Source organism: Hyaena hyaena, unplaced genomic scaffold (genome assembly GCF_003009895.1).
Source record: "Hyaena hyaena isolate Hyena2069 unplaced genomic scaffold, ASM300989v1 scaffold_58, whole genome shotgun sequence".
NCBI lineage: Eukaryota > Metazoa > Chordata > Mammalia > Carnivora > Hyaenidae > Hyaena > Hyaena hyaena.
In genome coordinates, this window is record NW_024080689.1 from 2,828,291 (window position 1) to 2,846,657 (window position 18,367).

The 18,367-nt window shown below is 52.9% G+C and overlaps 1 protein-coding gene across 2 annotated transcripts in view; it reads right to left on the reverse strand.

Moving 5' to 3' along the window:
• Positions 1 to 18,367, reverse strand: part of NTN1 (netrin 1) — a 186,114-nt gene that overhangs the window by 163,237 nt on the left and 4,510 nt on the right. Inside the window, exons 1-2 of one of the 2 annotated variants that reach the window (XM_039231556.1) lie at positions 6,530 to 6,711; positions 4,957 to 6,038 (exon numbers count right to left, since the gene is read on the reverse strand). In XM_039231556.1, coding sequence (XP_039087487.1) covers positions 4,957 to 5,974 — 1,018 coding nt within the window. In that variant the 5' untranslated portion in view covers positions 5,975 to 6,038; positions 6,530 to 6,711. Of the gene's footprint in view, positions 1 to 4,956; positions 6,039 to 6,529; positions 6,712 to 18,367 lie in introns of those variants that run through there. The other variant, XM_039231558.1, reaches the window with a different exon arrangement.

Genomic DNA, 18,367 nt, shown 5'->3' on the forward strand with positions numbered 1-18,367 from the left:
CCTGGGTGGCTCAGTCGGTTGAGCGTCTGACTTTGGCTCAGGTCATGCTCTCACGGTTCATGGGTTCGAGCCCCATGTCGGGCTCTGTGCTGACAGCTCAGAGCCTGGACCCTGTTTCGGATTCTGTGTCTCCCTCTCTCTCTGACCCTCCCCTACTCACACTGTCTCTCTCACAAATAAATAAAAAAACATTAAAAATATTTTTTAAAAACAGAAAATATTACGGGTTGCCTGGGTGGCTCAGTCGGTTGAGCGTCAGACTTTGGCTCAGGTCATGCTCTCACGGTTCATGGGTTCGAGCCCCATGTCGGGCTCTGTGCTGACAGCTCAGAGCCTGGACCCTGTTTCGGATTCTGTGTCTCCCTCTCTCTCTGAACCTCCCCTACTCATGCTATCTCTCTCTCAGAAATAAATAAAACATTAAAAAATAAATAAATAAATAAATAAATAAAATTAAAAAAGAAAATATTTGAAGTCTCTTCCCTTATATTCCTAACACCCAGCTCCCACTCATCCTGTCAGCTAAAATGAAGGAAAATTTCTTATATGCAACTTCATATTTAAATACGGATGGACATAATTAATACCACATGACATCATCAACACAACTATGGAACCACCTACACTTCTAGAAGTAACAGGTCATTCCAACTTCTATCCTACATGTGGATGTATAACTGCCACCCACGGACACATCCATCCGTCCGTCCGTCCATCCATCCATCCAACCATCCTATATAGAGTCAGTACAAAGGGTCCAATGCAATAAACATCTGGTCAAAGTTCTAGCTCCACCACGTACTAACTCCATGGCTTTGGATAAACTGTTTTAGTGTCTCTAGGTCATGGTTTTCTCATCTGCGAAATAAGCGCAATCATCCTACTTATTATTAGCATAGGCTCAATGATTAAATGACTAATACGAGTGCTTGGCAAAAAATAAGCTCTCAAGAGTTAACCACCATAATGACGATAATTATAATAATTACGAAGACTATAAAAACATTCACTGATCTGCAGCTCTGTGCCAGGCTCTTAGACTAAGCAGCACATAATTTTAGCCTTCTGATTTTGCAAGAGTCTTTAGTGCGGCATTGGATTTCTCACAGCAACACCTCCAATATACCGTCCCTCTCCTGCTGGGGATGATGGTGGGCCAAGACGCGAGAGCCATTTACAGCACGAGGGACCCCCCCCCCCCGCCCCTTCCCAAAGCCATGTTTAAACAATTACCAGCATTATGTTGCAGGTACCCATGACCATAGGAGGCCAGCCCAGCACGGTGCTCATCTTGCAGAGATCTCTTTTGTGTGAGTTTTGGGTTTCAGTTGGGCAACGCAAAGCCATAGAGTGAGTCGCAAAACAAGTTTTCATAAGCTCACCCTGTCACAAACCAGGCAGGGGTTCGTGCTGACATTCCCACAGTAAGATTAAACAGCAGGCTTCGTCAGGCACTAAATACTAACACAGCTCCGACGTCAGGGGGACACTGATTAAAACTGATGTCAATAATTTATGAAACACAATATGGTCTTCAGATGCTCTTTTAAAAAAAAAAGAAGAAGAAGAAGAAGAAGGGAGAAAAAGGGCCTAGCAACCCAGGTGGTTTAAAACTGTTCATGCATTTTCCCTTGAATGTACACACACCCCCACCACGCATGGATGCTTCTTGACGCAGTGAATGTAAATGCACATGTGTAGAAGGGCATGTGAACGCTGATACATGTGGGCGGAAGAAAGTATTTAGTTATTCCGCTGAGAGCTGTCGGGGCTGTAACGTTATACATGGTCTTGTCTTTCATATTGTTTTGAGGGGTCTTTTTTTCCTTCCAGAAGAAATCCAAAATTGGATTTAAAATAAAATCGGGCTTTACGAAAGTTCACATTTACTCCGGAGAGAACTCAACCTTGAAACGCCAGAAAGAAAGCTTAACCCAAGAAAACCTACAGGAGATTTATATACATATATATGCAATTCCTAGTCATCTGAAATTACTGTGGTCCCATCTAAAACTATGTAGTCTAATAATAACTTCCTTTTTTTTTTTATTTTAGAGGATTTTTTGGGGGGGAGGGAGGAGCAGGGGTTTAACCTAGGGAAGGATGCCATTTCAGTCTATTATAAATCACTGTCTCATTATTTCATAAAGGCAAAGACAGAAGAACATAGGGACGCTTCATTTTTCTTTTTCATCAATACCAATTTTTGAAATTAGAAAACAACCGTCTTTACTCTGGCTTCGTTGTAAATAATCCGGGTAGCCTGACTTGATATGTCAACGGTGTGAAATTCACAAGATGGGATTAGGTTGGGCAAAACATATGAGCCGCTGATAGTACAAAAGTTAGTGTTTGAAGGATTTATTAATGCCTTTTTTTTTTCTTCCTTGCACAGTGCCCTGCAGTGTGTCAAAACACCTGTCAAATACTAATTCATTCACATATCTCCACTACAGGGCCTTTTCATAAAAAGCTCGACCTCTAATTGTAAATCACTTCTAAATTGTCTTTCCTGGCTTTCTCTTCTGCGGAATGATGGAAAAATCACTAAGATTCCAATTAAGCCTTTATGGGAACTTGAACCTGACGTTCCCGGGGCTATAACTACAAGATATCAGAACATCTATTCAAAAAGGAAACTATAAATAACTTTAACTCCGTTGAATTGGCTTTGCTTTTATGAGGTGATTGAGTCATTGCCAAGATTGAAAGATACTTTAACTACTGAGAATTAAAATAACTTCAGTAAAACCCAGAAAATATTGTTCACCGATGGTTTGTCATGCAGATGATGTACTTACCAGGCCTAATTAAACTTTTCGAACAAAAACACTTACTAATTACATTAGTTAATATGTTGATTGCTCAATTTGGCTTAGAAAAAAAAAAGCAGTCAATCCAATTTGTGCACATAGTCAAGGCTCCGGTCAAAAGACAAAATCCTAAACCACAGAGAATATTCCAAGTGCATGACCATTGTTCACAGCAAATGCGGTTTGAGTCTTTACCTCCAAAGTGACTGGCGGAGATGGGGATAGGTGATGACTGCGAACACCATTTGCTAAGAAGAATCTCCAAGCCAGTACAATGTTACCACAAGACCCAGTTTATTGGACTCAACGGACAGACTTGCTTTTGTCCAATTTCCACCCGGCCCTCTGACAACTGGACGGTATCTTCCGTATGCACATACGAACTCAAACTGATAGCGAAACCGCGGGAGGCCCTTTAAATGTCAATAAAGGGTTTTTACGCACAAAAGGAAGAAAAGAAAAGAGGGAGGGGGAAAGAGAAGGGATGGGAAAAACCAACATTTCTGAAGGAATTGAGCAGATCAAAGGAATTTGATTCTCAAAGACCACTAAGTCAGGGTGTAACTACTAGCTGTGTGCGGAATCCTGAAGGCCCTCTTCAATCTGGCAACCCGTCCAGGCCCTTCAACGAGGGGGATGAACAATTAGGTCTGCCAAAGCGGGACGCGGTGCAGAAATGGAGGCGGCGCCGTGCCACCGGGGGTGAGACCCTCTGCGCCCGGGTCGCCTGCCTGGGCCTCGGTGCCCACCTGGCTCTCCAAGCCACGTTTTGCACAGACTTGCTCAAAGATCTGCACCCACGGTCATGAGGCGCAAACTCTTCGACAACACCATGACAATTAATCAGAACCAGACTTCAAAACGTGTGTTTGTGGGGACCGGGGACAGGCAAACTTAGCAGTGTGCCACAGTCGGGGAAGAGACAGGAGAATCACACACAGGCTGCAGGGGAGGGGGGAAGGGGGGCATAACTATAGATTCACAAAAGATGCGCACCCAATGGCATGTTTAGGGACTAAATAATTTCCATTAAAACTAGAACGTGGGAATTGAACGTGGGAATTGGAAATTTACATCTCATACTAGAATTCTCTGGCATTCCTCTCCTCTCCCCTCCTTTTTTTTTTTTTTTTTTTTTTTTAGCTGGGGAGAAACTGATGCCTGAGAGTTTCAACTGCAGCAAAGCTGCACAATTCAGAAATAGAACGGATCTCTCTCTCTCTCTCCCTAGCCTCATTTCTGACCCAACAGTATTCACCAGTGCGAGCCTTGTCAGATTTCTTTCAGGACTTAAAACCCCATTACAAAGAGTGAAGCTGGATTCTTGGCTAATTCAAATCTGTTTCATTTCACCTAACTCTGACGCTAACAACACAACACACACACACAGACACACACACACACACACACACACATTTTGGTATACTTTTCTGGACCGGGATTGAATTATTTTAAAATAATTACCGAACTCTCCTTTGTAATCTGTAGATAGTAATTAATTTAAATCACATCATTAAATCACAGCTAACACAAATACGCTGTTCAAAGGGGGCAAAAAAAAAAAAATCCTTTTCCCCAAACTATAAAAGACAAATGGAGGACCCAGGAGTGATATAACTCGCCCCGAACTGCAAATCCCTTCGCCACCTCCCCAGGGATCTGTGGTTGTGGAGTCGGAATTCCCCGAGAACCGGGGTTCCCAACTGCGCGCCCAGCTGCCGCCCTGGGAAAAGGGGGGGGGGTACCCAGGGTCCCGCCAAACTGAAGGTAAGGCAATGGATGTTTGCATTGGGAAGGGGGGGAGCGGGTCGGTGGGTACCCAGGGTCCCGCCAAACTGAGGGTAAGGCAATGGATGTTTGCATTGGAGTCGGGAGTTTGGGGGACCAGTCGGCAAGTTTCCTGCAAAACACTCTCCCCGAAGCAGTTCTGAGGCTCCCTGACTCCGCAGAGCTCGCCGGGCGCATATCCGAGCGTCCCAGGCCAGCGCCACGCGCGCCCGGGGAACCCGCTCGCGGCGCCCCCCCCTCCCCCGCACCGGGGCCAGGGCCTCCCGGCGCGCGCCTCCCACGGCGCGCGCCGCGTCCACGGGGCCGGCGGTCCCGGGGAGCCCGCCAGCCCGCGCCCCCGCGGCGCCCCACTCACCCACGCACTCGTTGGCCTCGCGGGCCGTGGCGCGCTGCCAGGGCCGGTCGTAGTGGAACGGCTTGCAGCGGTCGCACTCCGGGCCGGCCGTGTTGTGCCTGCAGTCGCACACCAGGCTGTCGTCGCGGTCGCGCACGCAGCGGGCCGCGTGGCCGTTGCACTTGCAGCGGCCGCCCACCTGCAGGTCGGACACGGCGTAGAAGTAGGAGTCGCGCGCCAGCTCCGAGTCGTCCTCGTTCTCGTCGCCGAACGTGTGCAGGCGGCTGAAGGCCACGCGGATGTCGGTGGCCGTGACCCAGTCCTGGAGCACCGGCGAGTTGTCGAAGTCGTGCGCCGAGGGCCGCCCGTCCAGCGTGCTGAAGGCGATGAGGCCGCCGGCGAGCGGGCGCATGTCGGTGTGCGAGTCGGTGCACACGGCTTCCTGATCGTTCTGCTTGGCGATGGGCGCGCGGTGCGGCCGGTTGTACATCTTGCGGCACTGCGTGGAGTAGAATTGGAAGGGCACCCACGTGCGCCCGTAGTCCATGGACTTGTAGATGGCCATGGACTCGGGCCGCGGGGAGCAGAACTGCAGGCTCACGTAGGTCACCTCGAACTTCTTGCCGAGCGACAGCGTGAGCGTGACGTTGTGCGGGAACTGCAGGTAGTTCTCGGACTGCCAGCACGTCAGGTTGTGCGGGTTGTTGAGGTCGGTCAGGAAGGCGGGCGGGTGCGCCTTCCTGGGGTCGGACGCGTTGCAGAGGTGGCAGGAGCGCAGCCGCTCCTCGCCGCGCTCGCTCACCACGCAGTAGCGCGCCGGGGGCCGGCCGCAGGTGCTGGACACGCGCACGTCCCTGCCGAAGGCCGCGTTGACGAAGTCCGGGATGCAGCGGCGCGGGTGGCCGTTCTCGTCCGAGCAGGGGTCGGGCTGCGCCGCCTGGCCGGAGAACACGCTGAGCCCGGGCCCGCCGCGCACCGCGCCCACCAGGCACGCCACGGCCGCCAGCGCCGCCAGCGCCTCCCACACGGCGCGCATCATGCCGCGGCCAGCCCGCCCCGGCCCCGCCGCGCCGAGGAGTCGGTCCGCCCGCCGCCGAAGGCGCCTGCGGAGAGAGGGGAGCCGCGCTCAGCCAGCCCGCCGCGCGCCCTCCGCCCCGCGGCGGGCGGCGAGCGGGGGGCGCGGGGCGGTGCCGCCCGGCGGCCCCGGCACCGTCCCCGCGGCCGCCCGCGGGCCCGGGGGGCCTCCCCACCCCCACCCCGCCCCTCCCCACCCCCACCCCCACCCCGGAGCCCGCACCGCCAGCGCCGGTCCTTCCCCGGCCGGGCGGCGAGCCGGGGCCGCGGGCGGACGCTCGGCTCCCCGGCCGCCGCCGCCGCCGCCTCCACGCCGCCCGAGGGGGGCACGCCCGCGCCCGCCTGCACCCCGGGCAGCCGGCCCGCCAGGCGCCCCGAGCCCCGGCGCCCGACCGCGCGGGGACCCCCGCACGGCCCGCGCGTCCCCTCCCCTCTAATTTTACCCCCCCCCCCCCCCCCCGCAGCCCCGGGGTCCCTCCGGACCGCGTCCCCGCCGCACAGTCCGCGCTCGGGACTTTACCTCCGCAGAGGGCAAAAGAGAAAGAAAAGTTTGCCCGGCCCCGGCCGGGAGCCCGCGCGCCGGACCCGGAGAGCCTCCCGCTCGCGGCCAGCAGGCGCGTCCCGCCTCAGCGCGGGCTTGCCAGCTCCATGCCCGGCGCGGCCGCCGCTGCCCCGGCCCCGGCCCCGGCCCCGGCCCCGCGCTCGCCCGAGTGACGACGCGGCCGCCCGGCTTCCGCCGCTCCCGCCGCGCGCCGAGTGCCGCCCAGCCCGCGCCCGGGGCGCACACACACTCACGCCCGCCGGCGCGCACTCACACACACACGCACGCACGCCCCCGAAGGCGCCGCCGCCGCCGCCGCCGCTCGCGCCGGGAGTGGGGGGCGGGGGGGAGCGCGGGGGCGGGGGGCGGGGCGCCGGGCGGGGCGCCGGCCAATAACGTCGGCGAGCAGCCGCCCGCTCGCCAGCCAAGTTTTAACCCCGGGAAAGAAGAAAGTTAAAGGGAAGCGGCCCCGGGGCGCGGAGCGAGCGGGAGCGCGAGCGGGTGGGAACCGGGGCGCCCGGGGAAAGGGCGGCGGAGACAAAGAGAAAGCGAGGCGGCGAGCGCCCGGGGAAACCCCGGAGAGGGGGCTGGGCCCCGCGAGCACCCCGGGGAGGGAGGAGGGGCGGCCCGGGGACTGTCAGCCTCGAGCCCGGGCCCCGCGCCGCCCCGGGGAGCCCCGCAGGGTGCCGCCGGCCCGGCGCCCCGGGGAGCGCGCCGCCGGCGGGAGGGGGCGTGGGGGGCAGGGAGGGGACGCTGTGCTCCCTCCTGGTCCCGGCCAAACACATCTGTGTTTGTTTTCTTTGCTGCGCCGAGGTCGGGCCTTCCTCCAAGCCGGCCTGATGGCCCCGATGGCACCGCGCACAGGGCCGTGCCCCTGTGGGCAGACAGCCGGGAATGGGGAGGAGGTGGCGGAGGAAGTCACCCCTGCCTGCTCACCCCGCCTTCCTGAAGCCCACCGGGGGCAGGCGAGGAGGGGCTGCTACCATGCCCCCCCCACCACCACCACCGGTTGTCACCCTGCGGTGGGCCTATCTGCCGGGAACGCAGCTCCTTGCATGCCTGGAATGCGACGCTGGGCTGGAGGCCTGAGGCAGCCTGACAGCACCTGGGCACTGGCCGCCGCCCCTTCCGGACGGGTCTGCCGGCCTCAGGCTGGGGACGGCCCAGCCCTCCCAGGTCCCCACGCCCCCACCCCCCCCCCTCACACACACAGGATTGTATTTTCAAGGGTGCTGTACCCTGTGCTATCTCACGGGAGCCTCACAACAGCTTTGCAAAGTAGGTCTTAACTCCATTTCGCAGATGAGGAAACTGAGGTCAAGAAGCTTAGCCCAACAACTCCCAGCTAGTAAACATCCTGCCTTTCCCCCTTGTCCAGTAATTTACCCCCATTATAGCCTCATGAGGCGTCCTTGGGGCCACCCAGCTTCTCCTTCTTGCCTCATTCCCTGCCACCTTTAACAAAAGGACGGAGGACAGTGACAGCATCCTTTGGCTATCTTGAAACAGTAGCCAAAGCGCTTTGAGGGAAAGAATACACCCGCCTGAGAGTTTCAAACCAAGTGGCTGTTGGTTTGTTACTTCCGGATGAGTGATCTGGTAATAAATCTGGACTGAAAGCCAGGGTCCTGGTTCCGGCCCAAGAACTGACTTGCTGCATCATCTCCATCAAGTGCCCCGTTTTGTCTTACTGGCATCTTCATAAACTGTGAGAATCGAGGAAGAAGGGGCCTCAGGGCTCATCTGGCCCAGCTCCGTCTCCTTGGAAAACCGCCTTCCCCAGCCTCCCTGAGAGAGGGCCACCCAGGCCAGCTCTTCTAGGGATGGGAGCTCAGCCACAGCCCAGGGAAATAAATGCATTCCCTTGCACGACAGCCCGGATTCATCCTCTGCCCTGGGGGAATGCTTGTGCCATTTACCACTCCCCACGCTGTTTATTTCTGCCCTGCCTTGTGGCGGAGAGGATTCTCGGTGACTTACGAGGGTACTTACAACGTGGCAAAATAACATAAATTAGACAGTGGGGTGGAAAGAGATAAAGGAGAAGTTTAACGCTTGTGGGCTGTGAGATGCCGGCGCTGTACGGAAAGGCAACATAGCAGTTAGGGGCAATGCTTTGAAACCAGAGTGTGTGAACTTGGCAAGTTTGGCATCTTTCTGTGTTTTGCTTTCCTCATTTGTAAAAAGGGAACAATAGCATCTCTCTCATAGGGTTAGAAGCATCGAATGAGTTAACACATATGAAGATTGTATAGAATATGTGCTTAGGTATATACATACACATACGTAAGTATAACATATGTACGTACGTATTATACTTGCATAATGTACATGAATAAAGCATCTATGTAAATACACGTAAAGCCAGGCACATGATAAGTGGATGTAACAATGTTCGTTGTTACTATTAAATTGCTAGATCCTTATAGACATTTAAAATAATTTAAAGAAGAGCATTTTAGTTACATGGAGAGATGTTTATGACATGTTATAAAATGGGGGGAGGGAGCCTGGGTGGCTTAGTCGGTTAAGCGTCCGACTTTCGCTTGGGTCATGATCTCGCGGTTCGTGGGTTCAAGCCCCGCGTCGGGCTCTGCGCTGACTGTCAGCTCGGAGCCTGGAGCCTGTTTCAGTCTGTGACTCCCTCTCTCTCTGACCCTCCCCTGCTCACGCTGTCTCTCTCTCTCTCTCCTAGAAATAAATAAAACATTAAAAAAAATTTTTTTAAACTAAATTAAACTAAAATAAAATAAATAAAATAAAATGGGGGGGAAGCAAATTACAACACAATGTGCTCCCAACAGACACTGTGCACAGTATAAGCTCATTTTTATTTTAATTTATTTTTTTAAGGATGCATAAAAAGACAACGCGGTTCATTGCGGTCATCTCCGGCTAGTGAGATTACAGGTGATTTTCCTTGAGTTTTGCCTGTGCGTTCTCAATTTTGAGTGGTAAAGTAAGAAGGGGGGCTAAGAGAGGGAAGAAAACCCAGGAGGAATAGAAATGGGAAAAAGCCTAAAATCCTCCCTGGAAGGCCCTATTCACCTCGTGTGGGTGGGCCACGAATGTGTCCCTAAGCTTTCCCGCAGCCACAATTAAAAGGAGACCGTGTCAGTTCGGCAATTCCCAGCGTCCATGAGATAAAAACAGACCTATTACTCAAGAGAATTACAACTATTCTTGGTGCTAAAGTCAGACAGGCATTTCTCCCGCGGGGGGGGGGGGGGGCGGGGAGGAAGTGCATAAAGGAAACACAATATGTGGTACTGAGTCCACATCCTCGACATCACCATGGCGGTCATAGTGGTGAGCTCCATGGGACAGGTTCCGTGATGGCCCATGATAGAAGCCAGTGGCATCACCCCAAAACTCAAGACAGGAAAAGGCAGTCCGGCCAGGATGGGTCTGAAAGAGGCACATCGGGGAGCCCAGCTCACTGCCCACCCGACTTGGGTCTATTTGGGGGTATATCTACTGGACTGGCCCACAGAGCTGGCTCCAAGCCTTCCTCCTGCCATGTTGTTTCTGCCTGCAGAGGTTTTTTGGGTTTTTTTTTTTAAATTTTGTGTTTTTTAACTAACATCTACACCCAACGTGGGGCTCGAACTCATGACCCCGAGATCAAGAGTCGCAAACTCTCCACACAGAGCCAGCCAGGCGCCCTTGTCTGCAGAGCTCTTGGGTCTTGCATGGCAGCAATTTTGGAAACAGGGGTGTAGCTATTCTGTGTCAATAGCTGGCTCACGCCAGTGGTCCTGGGGTGGGGGGCAAGGGGGCACTCTGAACTTTTACTGTGGTCCCTTAGATACTAAGTGACTAAGTACTAAGTGCTTAGGTACTAAGTATATCTTCTTTAGTAGTTCCTGGTGGGCAGGACTGTTACCTTGTATCCTAGAGGTCCAGACCATTCTGGGATTCACTAGAACTTGTCTACCTCCCATCAAAACCCGCCTCCCTGCCACTGATACACTCGATTCCATTCCAGCTCCACGCAGAAGCCCAGACCAAGGCTCTGTGCCTCTTCAAAGTTTTGAAATCAGCCCTCCATCATCTTCGGTTTTATCTGTTAGCCACAATGTTTCCAGTTCTCTTCATGATTTCCCACAGGACAGTTTTCTGGCCACTCCACAGCCTCTCCTAATGCCCTCTAATTTGTCAGTGTCCCTCCCTAAAGTATACTGCCCTCTGAGGGGACAAATGAAAAAAACAGATGTCCAAGTGTTACAGGAACTTCTCAGAGTGGGGGTTATAAATACACACCCGAAAAGGCATGTCAGGCTCTAGCAGCAGGGTCCGCAGCACAAACAGGAGTTCAAAACACAACAGTGCGGCTCTTGGGTGAGAAAGCAAATTCCCAGGTGTTTCTCGAAGGAATGCGTTGGGAGGGGGAGCCGCCATTCTTGGCACCCAGCCTTACCTGGGAAGCCCGAGGATCCCTCTAGGAAGAGGAGAATGTGGCCGTTACAAGAAAATTTAGAGAGGGGGAGGAGGGAGTGGAGGAAAGCCAGAAGACTCAGGTACCCTAGAAATCACCAGGGGTATCTCAAGGAAGGAGCGGTGCCGAGCAGTGTGTCACATGCCTTCAACGGCAAGATAAGATCTAAAACAAGTCCTCTGGATTGACTGAACGGCAAGGAAGTCAGCGGTGACCTTGGCTGGTTGGCTGGCAGTGGCAGAGAGGTGGTGGGGACGGAAGCCGGGCTGCATCGGGTCATGAAAGTGGGAACAGCAAGGATAGACAATGTTCATGAAGTGTGCAAACACGTGAAAGGAAAGAGTTAGGATGGTAGGAAGGCACAGAAGGAGAAAAGATGAAGACAGATAGAATCAGCCTTGTAGAACTGGCCATCAGGCGTCCTGAGAGCATCTCTTGGTTCAGGGGAACAGAGAGTGGCAGCGTGTCCTGAGGGCGTGGGAGCAGGTGCGAGTATTGGAGTTGTCACCATAGTTACGTAAAAGCTTGATTGCGTCATTACACAGGAGAGGCTGATGCTTGCTGACCAGAACTCAAGGCCTTTCTGCGGTTGGTGACCATCTACGAGAAGGAAAGCCCCAACCGGGAAAGCCATACTCCCCCACCCCACCCCACCCCCAACCCCCAGCAGTGCTCAGAAGCCCTTGTGTAGACCTAGGAGAAGCAGAACCTTTGGATTAATCTAGAGTTGCAGGTTGTAGGACAGAAGGGGAAGAAGGGGGTTGCGGGGATGGACCACAGAAGCAAAGCTAAAGAGAGAAGTGAAAACAGGACACAGACAGAAGAGGAAACGGGGGCCGGGGTTCGAGAGCTGCGCTGTCCACTACGGTAGCCGGTAATCACATGTAGCTGTTTCTATTTCAGCTTGAATGATTGAAAATGAAATAAAGGGGGCACCTGGGTGACTCAGTGGGTTCGGCGTCCAACTTCGGTTCAGGTCATGATCTCACGGTTCATGAGTTCGAGCCCCACGTCGGGCTCTGTGCTGACAGCTCAGAGCCTGGAGCCTGCTTCCGATTCGGTGTCTCCCTCTCTCTCTGCCCCTCCCCCACAAAAAATAATTAAACGTTACAAACAAGTGTTTAGCAATAAAAACTTTTTAAATAATAAATAACAAAAATAAAATAAAATGGAATAACGTTAAAGGTTCCTCAGTTAACCCTCATTTGGGTAGAGGCAGTAGAGATCACTTCTATCATAGCAGAAAGTCCTATTGGACAGAGCTGGTCTAGAAGATTCAGGGAGACAGAGGAAGGGTGGTGAGGAGCTGGAGTCTGCACTAGAGTCCAGCGGTGAAACAGCTCTGGGCGACGACAAGGCCCACTGAGGAGAAGAGGGGTTTTTGGTTGGTCTTTTTTTTTAACATTTACTTATTTTTTGAGAGACAGAGCATGAGCATGAGCAGGTAAGGGGCAGAAAGAGAGGGAGACCCAGAATCCAAAGCAGGTTCCAGGCTCTGAGCTGTCAGCACAGAGCCCAACACGGTGCTCGAACCCACGAACCGGGAGACCATGACTTGAGCTGAAGTCGGAGTCTTCACCGACGGAGCCGCCCGGGCGCCCCGGCCCACCTGCATCTTAAAGGCACACTGGACCAGCTTCAGGACTTGGGGCAGAGATGTAGGCTGAACCAGGGTCTGGTGTCTTCAAAGAAAGAGAGTGACCTGGACGGCAGGGTGGGGGAGGGCGGATTCCAAGAAGGGGCTGCGGAAGGTAGAATAGTTGTGTGTGGTTCTGGCCTTAAAGGGGCAAGGTGTCGTTTCTTCAATGAAGATGGAAGGAACTTTGCAGGTTGAAGACAGCGGCCCCTGATCCGGGTGTTGGGTAGAGTGGTGTGGGAGAATCGTCCCACTGAAGAAGCCATGGTTTGAGTGATGGCCAGACTCGGGGAGGTGGTAAGCATGAAGGCAGATGGGGGGAGCAATTAGTAACCAGGGGATGCAGGGAAGGGCACCAAGGATGGGGGGCACCAGATGGCACAGGCTAATGGTTTGAGGAGGAGGAGGAGGAGGAGAAGAAGAAGAAGGAGGAGGAGGAGGAGGAGGAGGAGAAGGAGAAGAAGGAGAAATGAGATGACCAAGGACCTTCATCCTGGGCGTGACTGTGGCTCCTACTTTCTAAATCAAGCATTTATTTAATGCTTGCTGTGTGCCAAGCCGTCTTCTAAGCATTCCATCAACTCAGAATCCTGGTACCTTACTAGACAGGTATAGTATAATCATCTCCTCTTTGCGGCAGAGGGAAGTGAGTTACAGAAAATCGCTGTGCTGAAGATCGCATTGCTGGTAAGCAGAGGAGCGGGGATTTGAACTCGCCTGCTGTGGTGCCAATGTCTGGAGCTCTCGGTCACCTCCCACGGGCAAGTCAGGCGTGGCTGACAGTAAGCTTTTGACACATACGGACCTCAACTACGGCTGGATAGCGGAAGGGATGCATGTCCCCCTGAAGTAGGAGCTAAGACCTGGCTTGACTGAGCTCCTGAGCGTGTCTGGTTGTGTAAGGCGGGCAGACATGAGATCATTTGGTCCCCAAGACCCCCGACGGAGGCTGGCTTCCCACAAAGGTCAGGGTGGCCTGCTTGGACGGTGTTTCCCCCAGAAGCAGGAAGAGCTGGACGCAGACAAACCTTGAGTCCTGGTCCCACTTACCACCTGTGACCTTGCTTTGCCCGTCTTGCAGTGCAATGGGGATCATCACGCTTACCATGCAGGCTTTTGAGGCTGATTGGAAAAATGGGAGTGAAAAGAAAGAAGCTGGCCCAAAAGATGATAGTATAGGGGCTTGGGGGCTTTTGATCCTCAGCATGGGCAGATCTAACTCCCAGATCCCTCCCCCTGGAAGACTTTGGGGCATCCCCTCATTTCTAGAGCTCAGCTCTCCTGATTGCCTAAGGATTCCCTTTCCTCGGCAGAATTTCGGGAGATGGGACTGTTCTGGATAGGGTTTTGGAGCATAGAAGAACAGGCCTGTATAGTGAATAGTGCTCCTGGTGATTTTTCCATTTCCTCAGTGTTGGGGATGATTCTCATCGTGAGCTCGGGCCTCCCCTAGTACCGGCTTCCGGGCTGAGGATTCAGGAGTGGGGCACGGAAGCCCATACAAACCCCAAATCCACCAAATCCTTTAATCTACCGGAGAGCTCTTTGAAAATGCCCGTGGATAAGGGGAACCAGACCTTGTCATTCATTTTCATTTGCAAGAAGCTTTCTAGAAGGTCCTACCCTGAAGACAATGGTTCATGGTGGGGGGAAAGCTTTGTCATGAATGGAAGGACACGAAGAACAAAAATAAGAGGAGAGTCGTCTGGGTGGAGAAAGCAGTTGGGGGAGGGGGTTGTCTGAGCCCAGAGTTGGGGTTCAGCTCATGCAACATTGACACAAGCCCTGAAGGACATCCCCTCAGGGAAATCTCAAAGTCCAGAGGTGACATTGCAGTGACACCCAGAGGAAGAGAATGAGTGGGAGGTTCTCGAGAGGTAGTGGGGGGGGCCGCGGGGGAGGGGGGAGCATTTTGGGGGGTCGGTCAGTTGAATGTCTGACTCTTGATTTCGACTCAGGTCATGATCCCAAGGTCCTGGGATGATTGAGCCCTACATTGGGCTCCACACTGAGTCTGGAGCCTGTTTGCAATTCTCTCTCCTTCTCCCTCTGCCTCGCTCTCTCTCCCTCCTTCTCTCTCTCAAATAAAACTTTAAAAAAGAGAGAGTATAAATGGGCCAGGACATATGGTTAGCAGAAGGTAATGTATTTGGGGGAGAAATAGCCTGAAAAACTATTATAGGACTAAAGGTTTTTAGTTACAATTGAAAAATGCTATTTTAGGGCCGGAATACAGACTCTTTCCTTAAAATTGTTTCTCCGCAGAGGTGCTGTTCACATTTAGGGCCAGAAAATTCTTCACTGGGCAGAACGGGTTTTTTTGCCAGAGCAGGACATTTAGCATCTGGACCCCGCCCATTAAATGCCAGTAGGTCCCACCCCTGTGCGCACACCAGCCATTACCACCACTGAAAAATTTCTGCTCACATTGACGCATCCCCCCCAGAAGAGCTTCCTACTCCCCCACACTGTTCTGATCCACTTGAAAGTTAGCCCAACGTGCCACTAACCACACCCTCCCCCCCCCCCCAAAGCTAAATAAGTTCTCAGAAAAGGAATTGGAAGTGAAGCAGGATGCATTCAGGTTTAGGATCTTCTGGAAAGTGCTGGTCATCCCATCTCAAAACGCCCTTGGAGGTGATTGTGAAAAGATCTGGTAATAAAGCAGAGGAAGGGATGGAGAGTGTCAGGAAGGAAGGCACACTTCACATAAGGTCCTGAGGTCAGTAGGGGGCTGGGGGGGGGGGGGGATCGCCTCTCTGAGAAGCATCCAGTAGAGGAAAGTTAAGTGCAGAAGAGAGCTCTGGGCAATAGGGGGAGGAAGGGGGCCAGCTTGGTGGGGGTGAGCAGCGAGAAGGGGAGTGGTAGGAGATGAGGTCAGAGAGGGGCGAGCAGGCCAGGGTACGCATGGCCTTGCAGACCTTGAGGAATTTGGACACTCTGGGGCCCATCCTGGTACCTGCAGGGGCTTGGAGTTGTTTACCCCCTGGCTTTTAACACCACATTGTTGCCCTGACTAATCCATGAGCGCGCCTTGAGGGAGGAAGACCCAGTGTGTCACACGCTGCCAGGCACAGACGAGGAATGCGCTACCATCCTGTTAAAATTGAGCAACTAAAACCCACAGAATTATGGACAAATGATGATGGCGACCAGCTGTGGCAGGCAGAAAAATGTCCCCCAAGAAGGTACTCCGTGTCGCAACCCCCGGAACCTGTGAATGTGACCTTATATGGCAAAACGAAGTCTTTGCTGCCGTGACTCAGTGAGAGACTATGAGGTGGGAAGATCACTGGGGATTATCTGGGTGGACCCTGAATGCCATCCCAAATGTCCTAAGAGAGAAGCAGAGAGAGAGCCGACAGGATGGAAGAGTAGACGGCCACATGAAGTCAGAGGCAGCAAGGACAGTGATGCAGTCACGAGCCAAGAATACCAGCGGCCACCAGAAGCTGAAAGAGACAAGGAGCCAATTCTCCTCCAGAGCCTCTGGAGGGGGAGCACAGCCCTTGATTTCAATCCAGGGATGCTGATTTCAAACCCCAGCCTCCAGAACTGTGAGAGAGTAGATGTCCGTTGTTGAAAGCCACCAAGGTTATGGGAATTTGTTGTCGTGGCCACAGGAACCTAATATACCTGCAAATCCTAGAGCTGCCATCATTAAGAGGGTCCCCTTCAAATCGTAAAGGGTGAGCTTGGGGTAAATGAAAGGGATGAAGAGAGGGACCATGAACGCTCTGATCCTGAAATGTTCCTCGAGTCTTGCTTTGGGTCTTCTCATGAGCTGTGACACCATCTCGCGGTCCATTCTGTCCCACAATGCTGAGCTGAGCATTTTCTGCATCAGCTTGCTGAGAGCTTGCTGTGTGTGTTGGGGTATTGCAACCCCCCTTTTCTGGAAGCCAGGATTACAGCCCCTTTATGATTCTGGACCCAGCCCAGAAGAAGTTTCGAGACTCTCCTGAGCATTTGAGAGAATATTTGAACATTTGAGGCACAATACAAGGGGTCTTCAGTCCACAAGGAATCCAAAAGTTCTTCACTTCAAAGTGTTTATACACAGGCATCTTCTGTTCTTCTAGAACCACAGATTAGGATGCTTGGAAGAATGGAAGATCACCGGATGTTGTGCTTCTATGAAGCCTATTCCCAGCCACCACTGAAGGACTCAGTACAGGCCCCACCCAAATCCCAAGGACGCCACTGTATTGGAACCCAGGGGAGTTAGAGAAAGATGGGAGTAGCCCTTTGAGAGCATCCGTCTAGTGCTCCTCAGTTTCCAAGGGAGGAAACTGAGGCAGAGGGGCTGAGTGAATTGCCCAGGAGATGATGTGCCTCAAGATGACTGTGAGTCATCAAAGCTATGGGTCACCCACTCAACCACACCTAGGGAAAACCTGCTATATTCGATCCTGCTAACTAAGGTGGAAAAAAAAAACCATGATTTGATGGAAAAAATTCTTTTCATGACAAATGATTACATAAAAAGGTTCTCTGTATAAAGAAGTAAGCTTCTGAGTCTTGCCAAAATCAACGACGTAGAATAGCTTATTTCCCCCCAAATGTCAGTAAAATGAGGTATTACTGGTCTACATGTCACACAGGAAGAAAGTTTAGGGACTTAATTCCGGGAGGTGGCACTGGATGAAAACAGACGCAGGCTGTTGATTTGGATTGGGTAAGTGCACAGATTATTCGACCATAATAAGGTATTCAAGGAAATGGGATTGGGGGAGGGAGAGGACCTTTCTCTCTCTCACTGATGCTGCCTTCAGGCAAGGAGGAGCCACCATGCTAGCCTCCCAGAATGATGCCAGAAGGTAGACACAGGGCTGCAGGGACACGACGTACCCTGCGGAGCACCTTCCTAGCCTCTGGCTGAGCACATGGTTTATGGGGTCTGTCGGGGCATCTGTCTTCCCAGCGCTATTTGCAAGGACCTCCTTGAGTGGCCAGCAGGGCAGTGCAGGCCCAAGATCACTTGGATTGTGCTCCACTCACACCCCTACCTCTACACCTCTGCACAGTGGGTGCTTGGACTACACGATTATGTCCCTCCCAAAGTCATATGTTGAAGCCCAGTGTGATGGGTTCTGGCGGTTAGGGCCTTTAGGGGGTAATTAGGTCATGAAGGTGGTGCCCTTATGAGAGACACGATCTCTCTCCCGGCCTTGTGAGGACACAGCATGAGGGCTCAGTCATCTACGGACCAGTTAGAGAGCCTTCACCAGGAACCAAACCGGCCGGCACCTTGGTCTTGAACTTCCCAGCCTCGAGCTTCTGAGAAGTAGATGTCTATTGCTCAAGCCTTCCCAGCCGGTGGTGTTCTGTTACGGCAGCCCGGGCTGACTGAGTCAGCCGGGAAGTCATTTCGCCTCTGGTAGCAGCAATCACCGCTCCCAAAAAATGTGGATGGTGGCACTCTGTCTCCTTCCTGCCCGCCGCCCTCCTGCCCTCCCGCCCATCTCTCCGTGGAAATCAGGAATACGAGCAGCAGCCACAAAAGACCCCGAGGCGTCCCGAGCTCTAAACAAATACACTTTTTATAAAGAGCCCTGTACAGTTACCATCACCATGGTTACCACAGGACCACCCCCCTCTAGAGAGGATGACAAACTGGAGATCAAGTAGGGGACAGTGACACTCGTACTATGGAAGTCTGGACTTTGTTAACAAATCTTTACTAATTACTAATAAGTCAATGAGCATGAACGGTAAGTACCATTAAATGTATCCGCTTCAG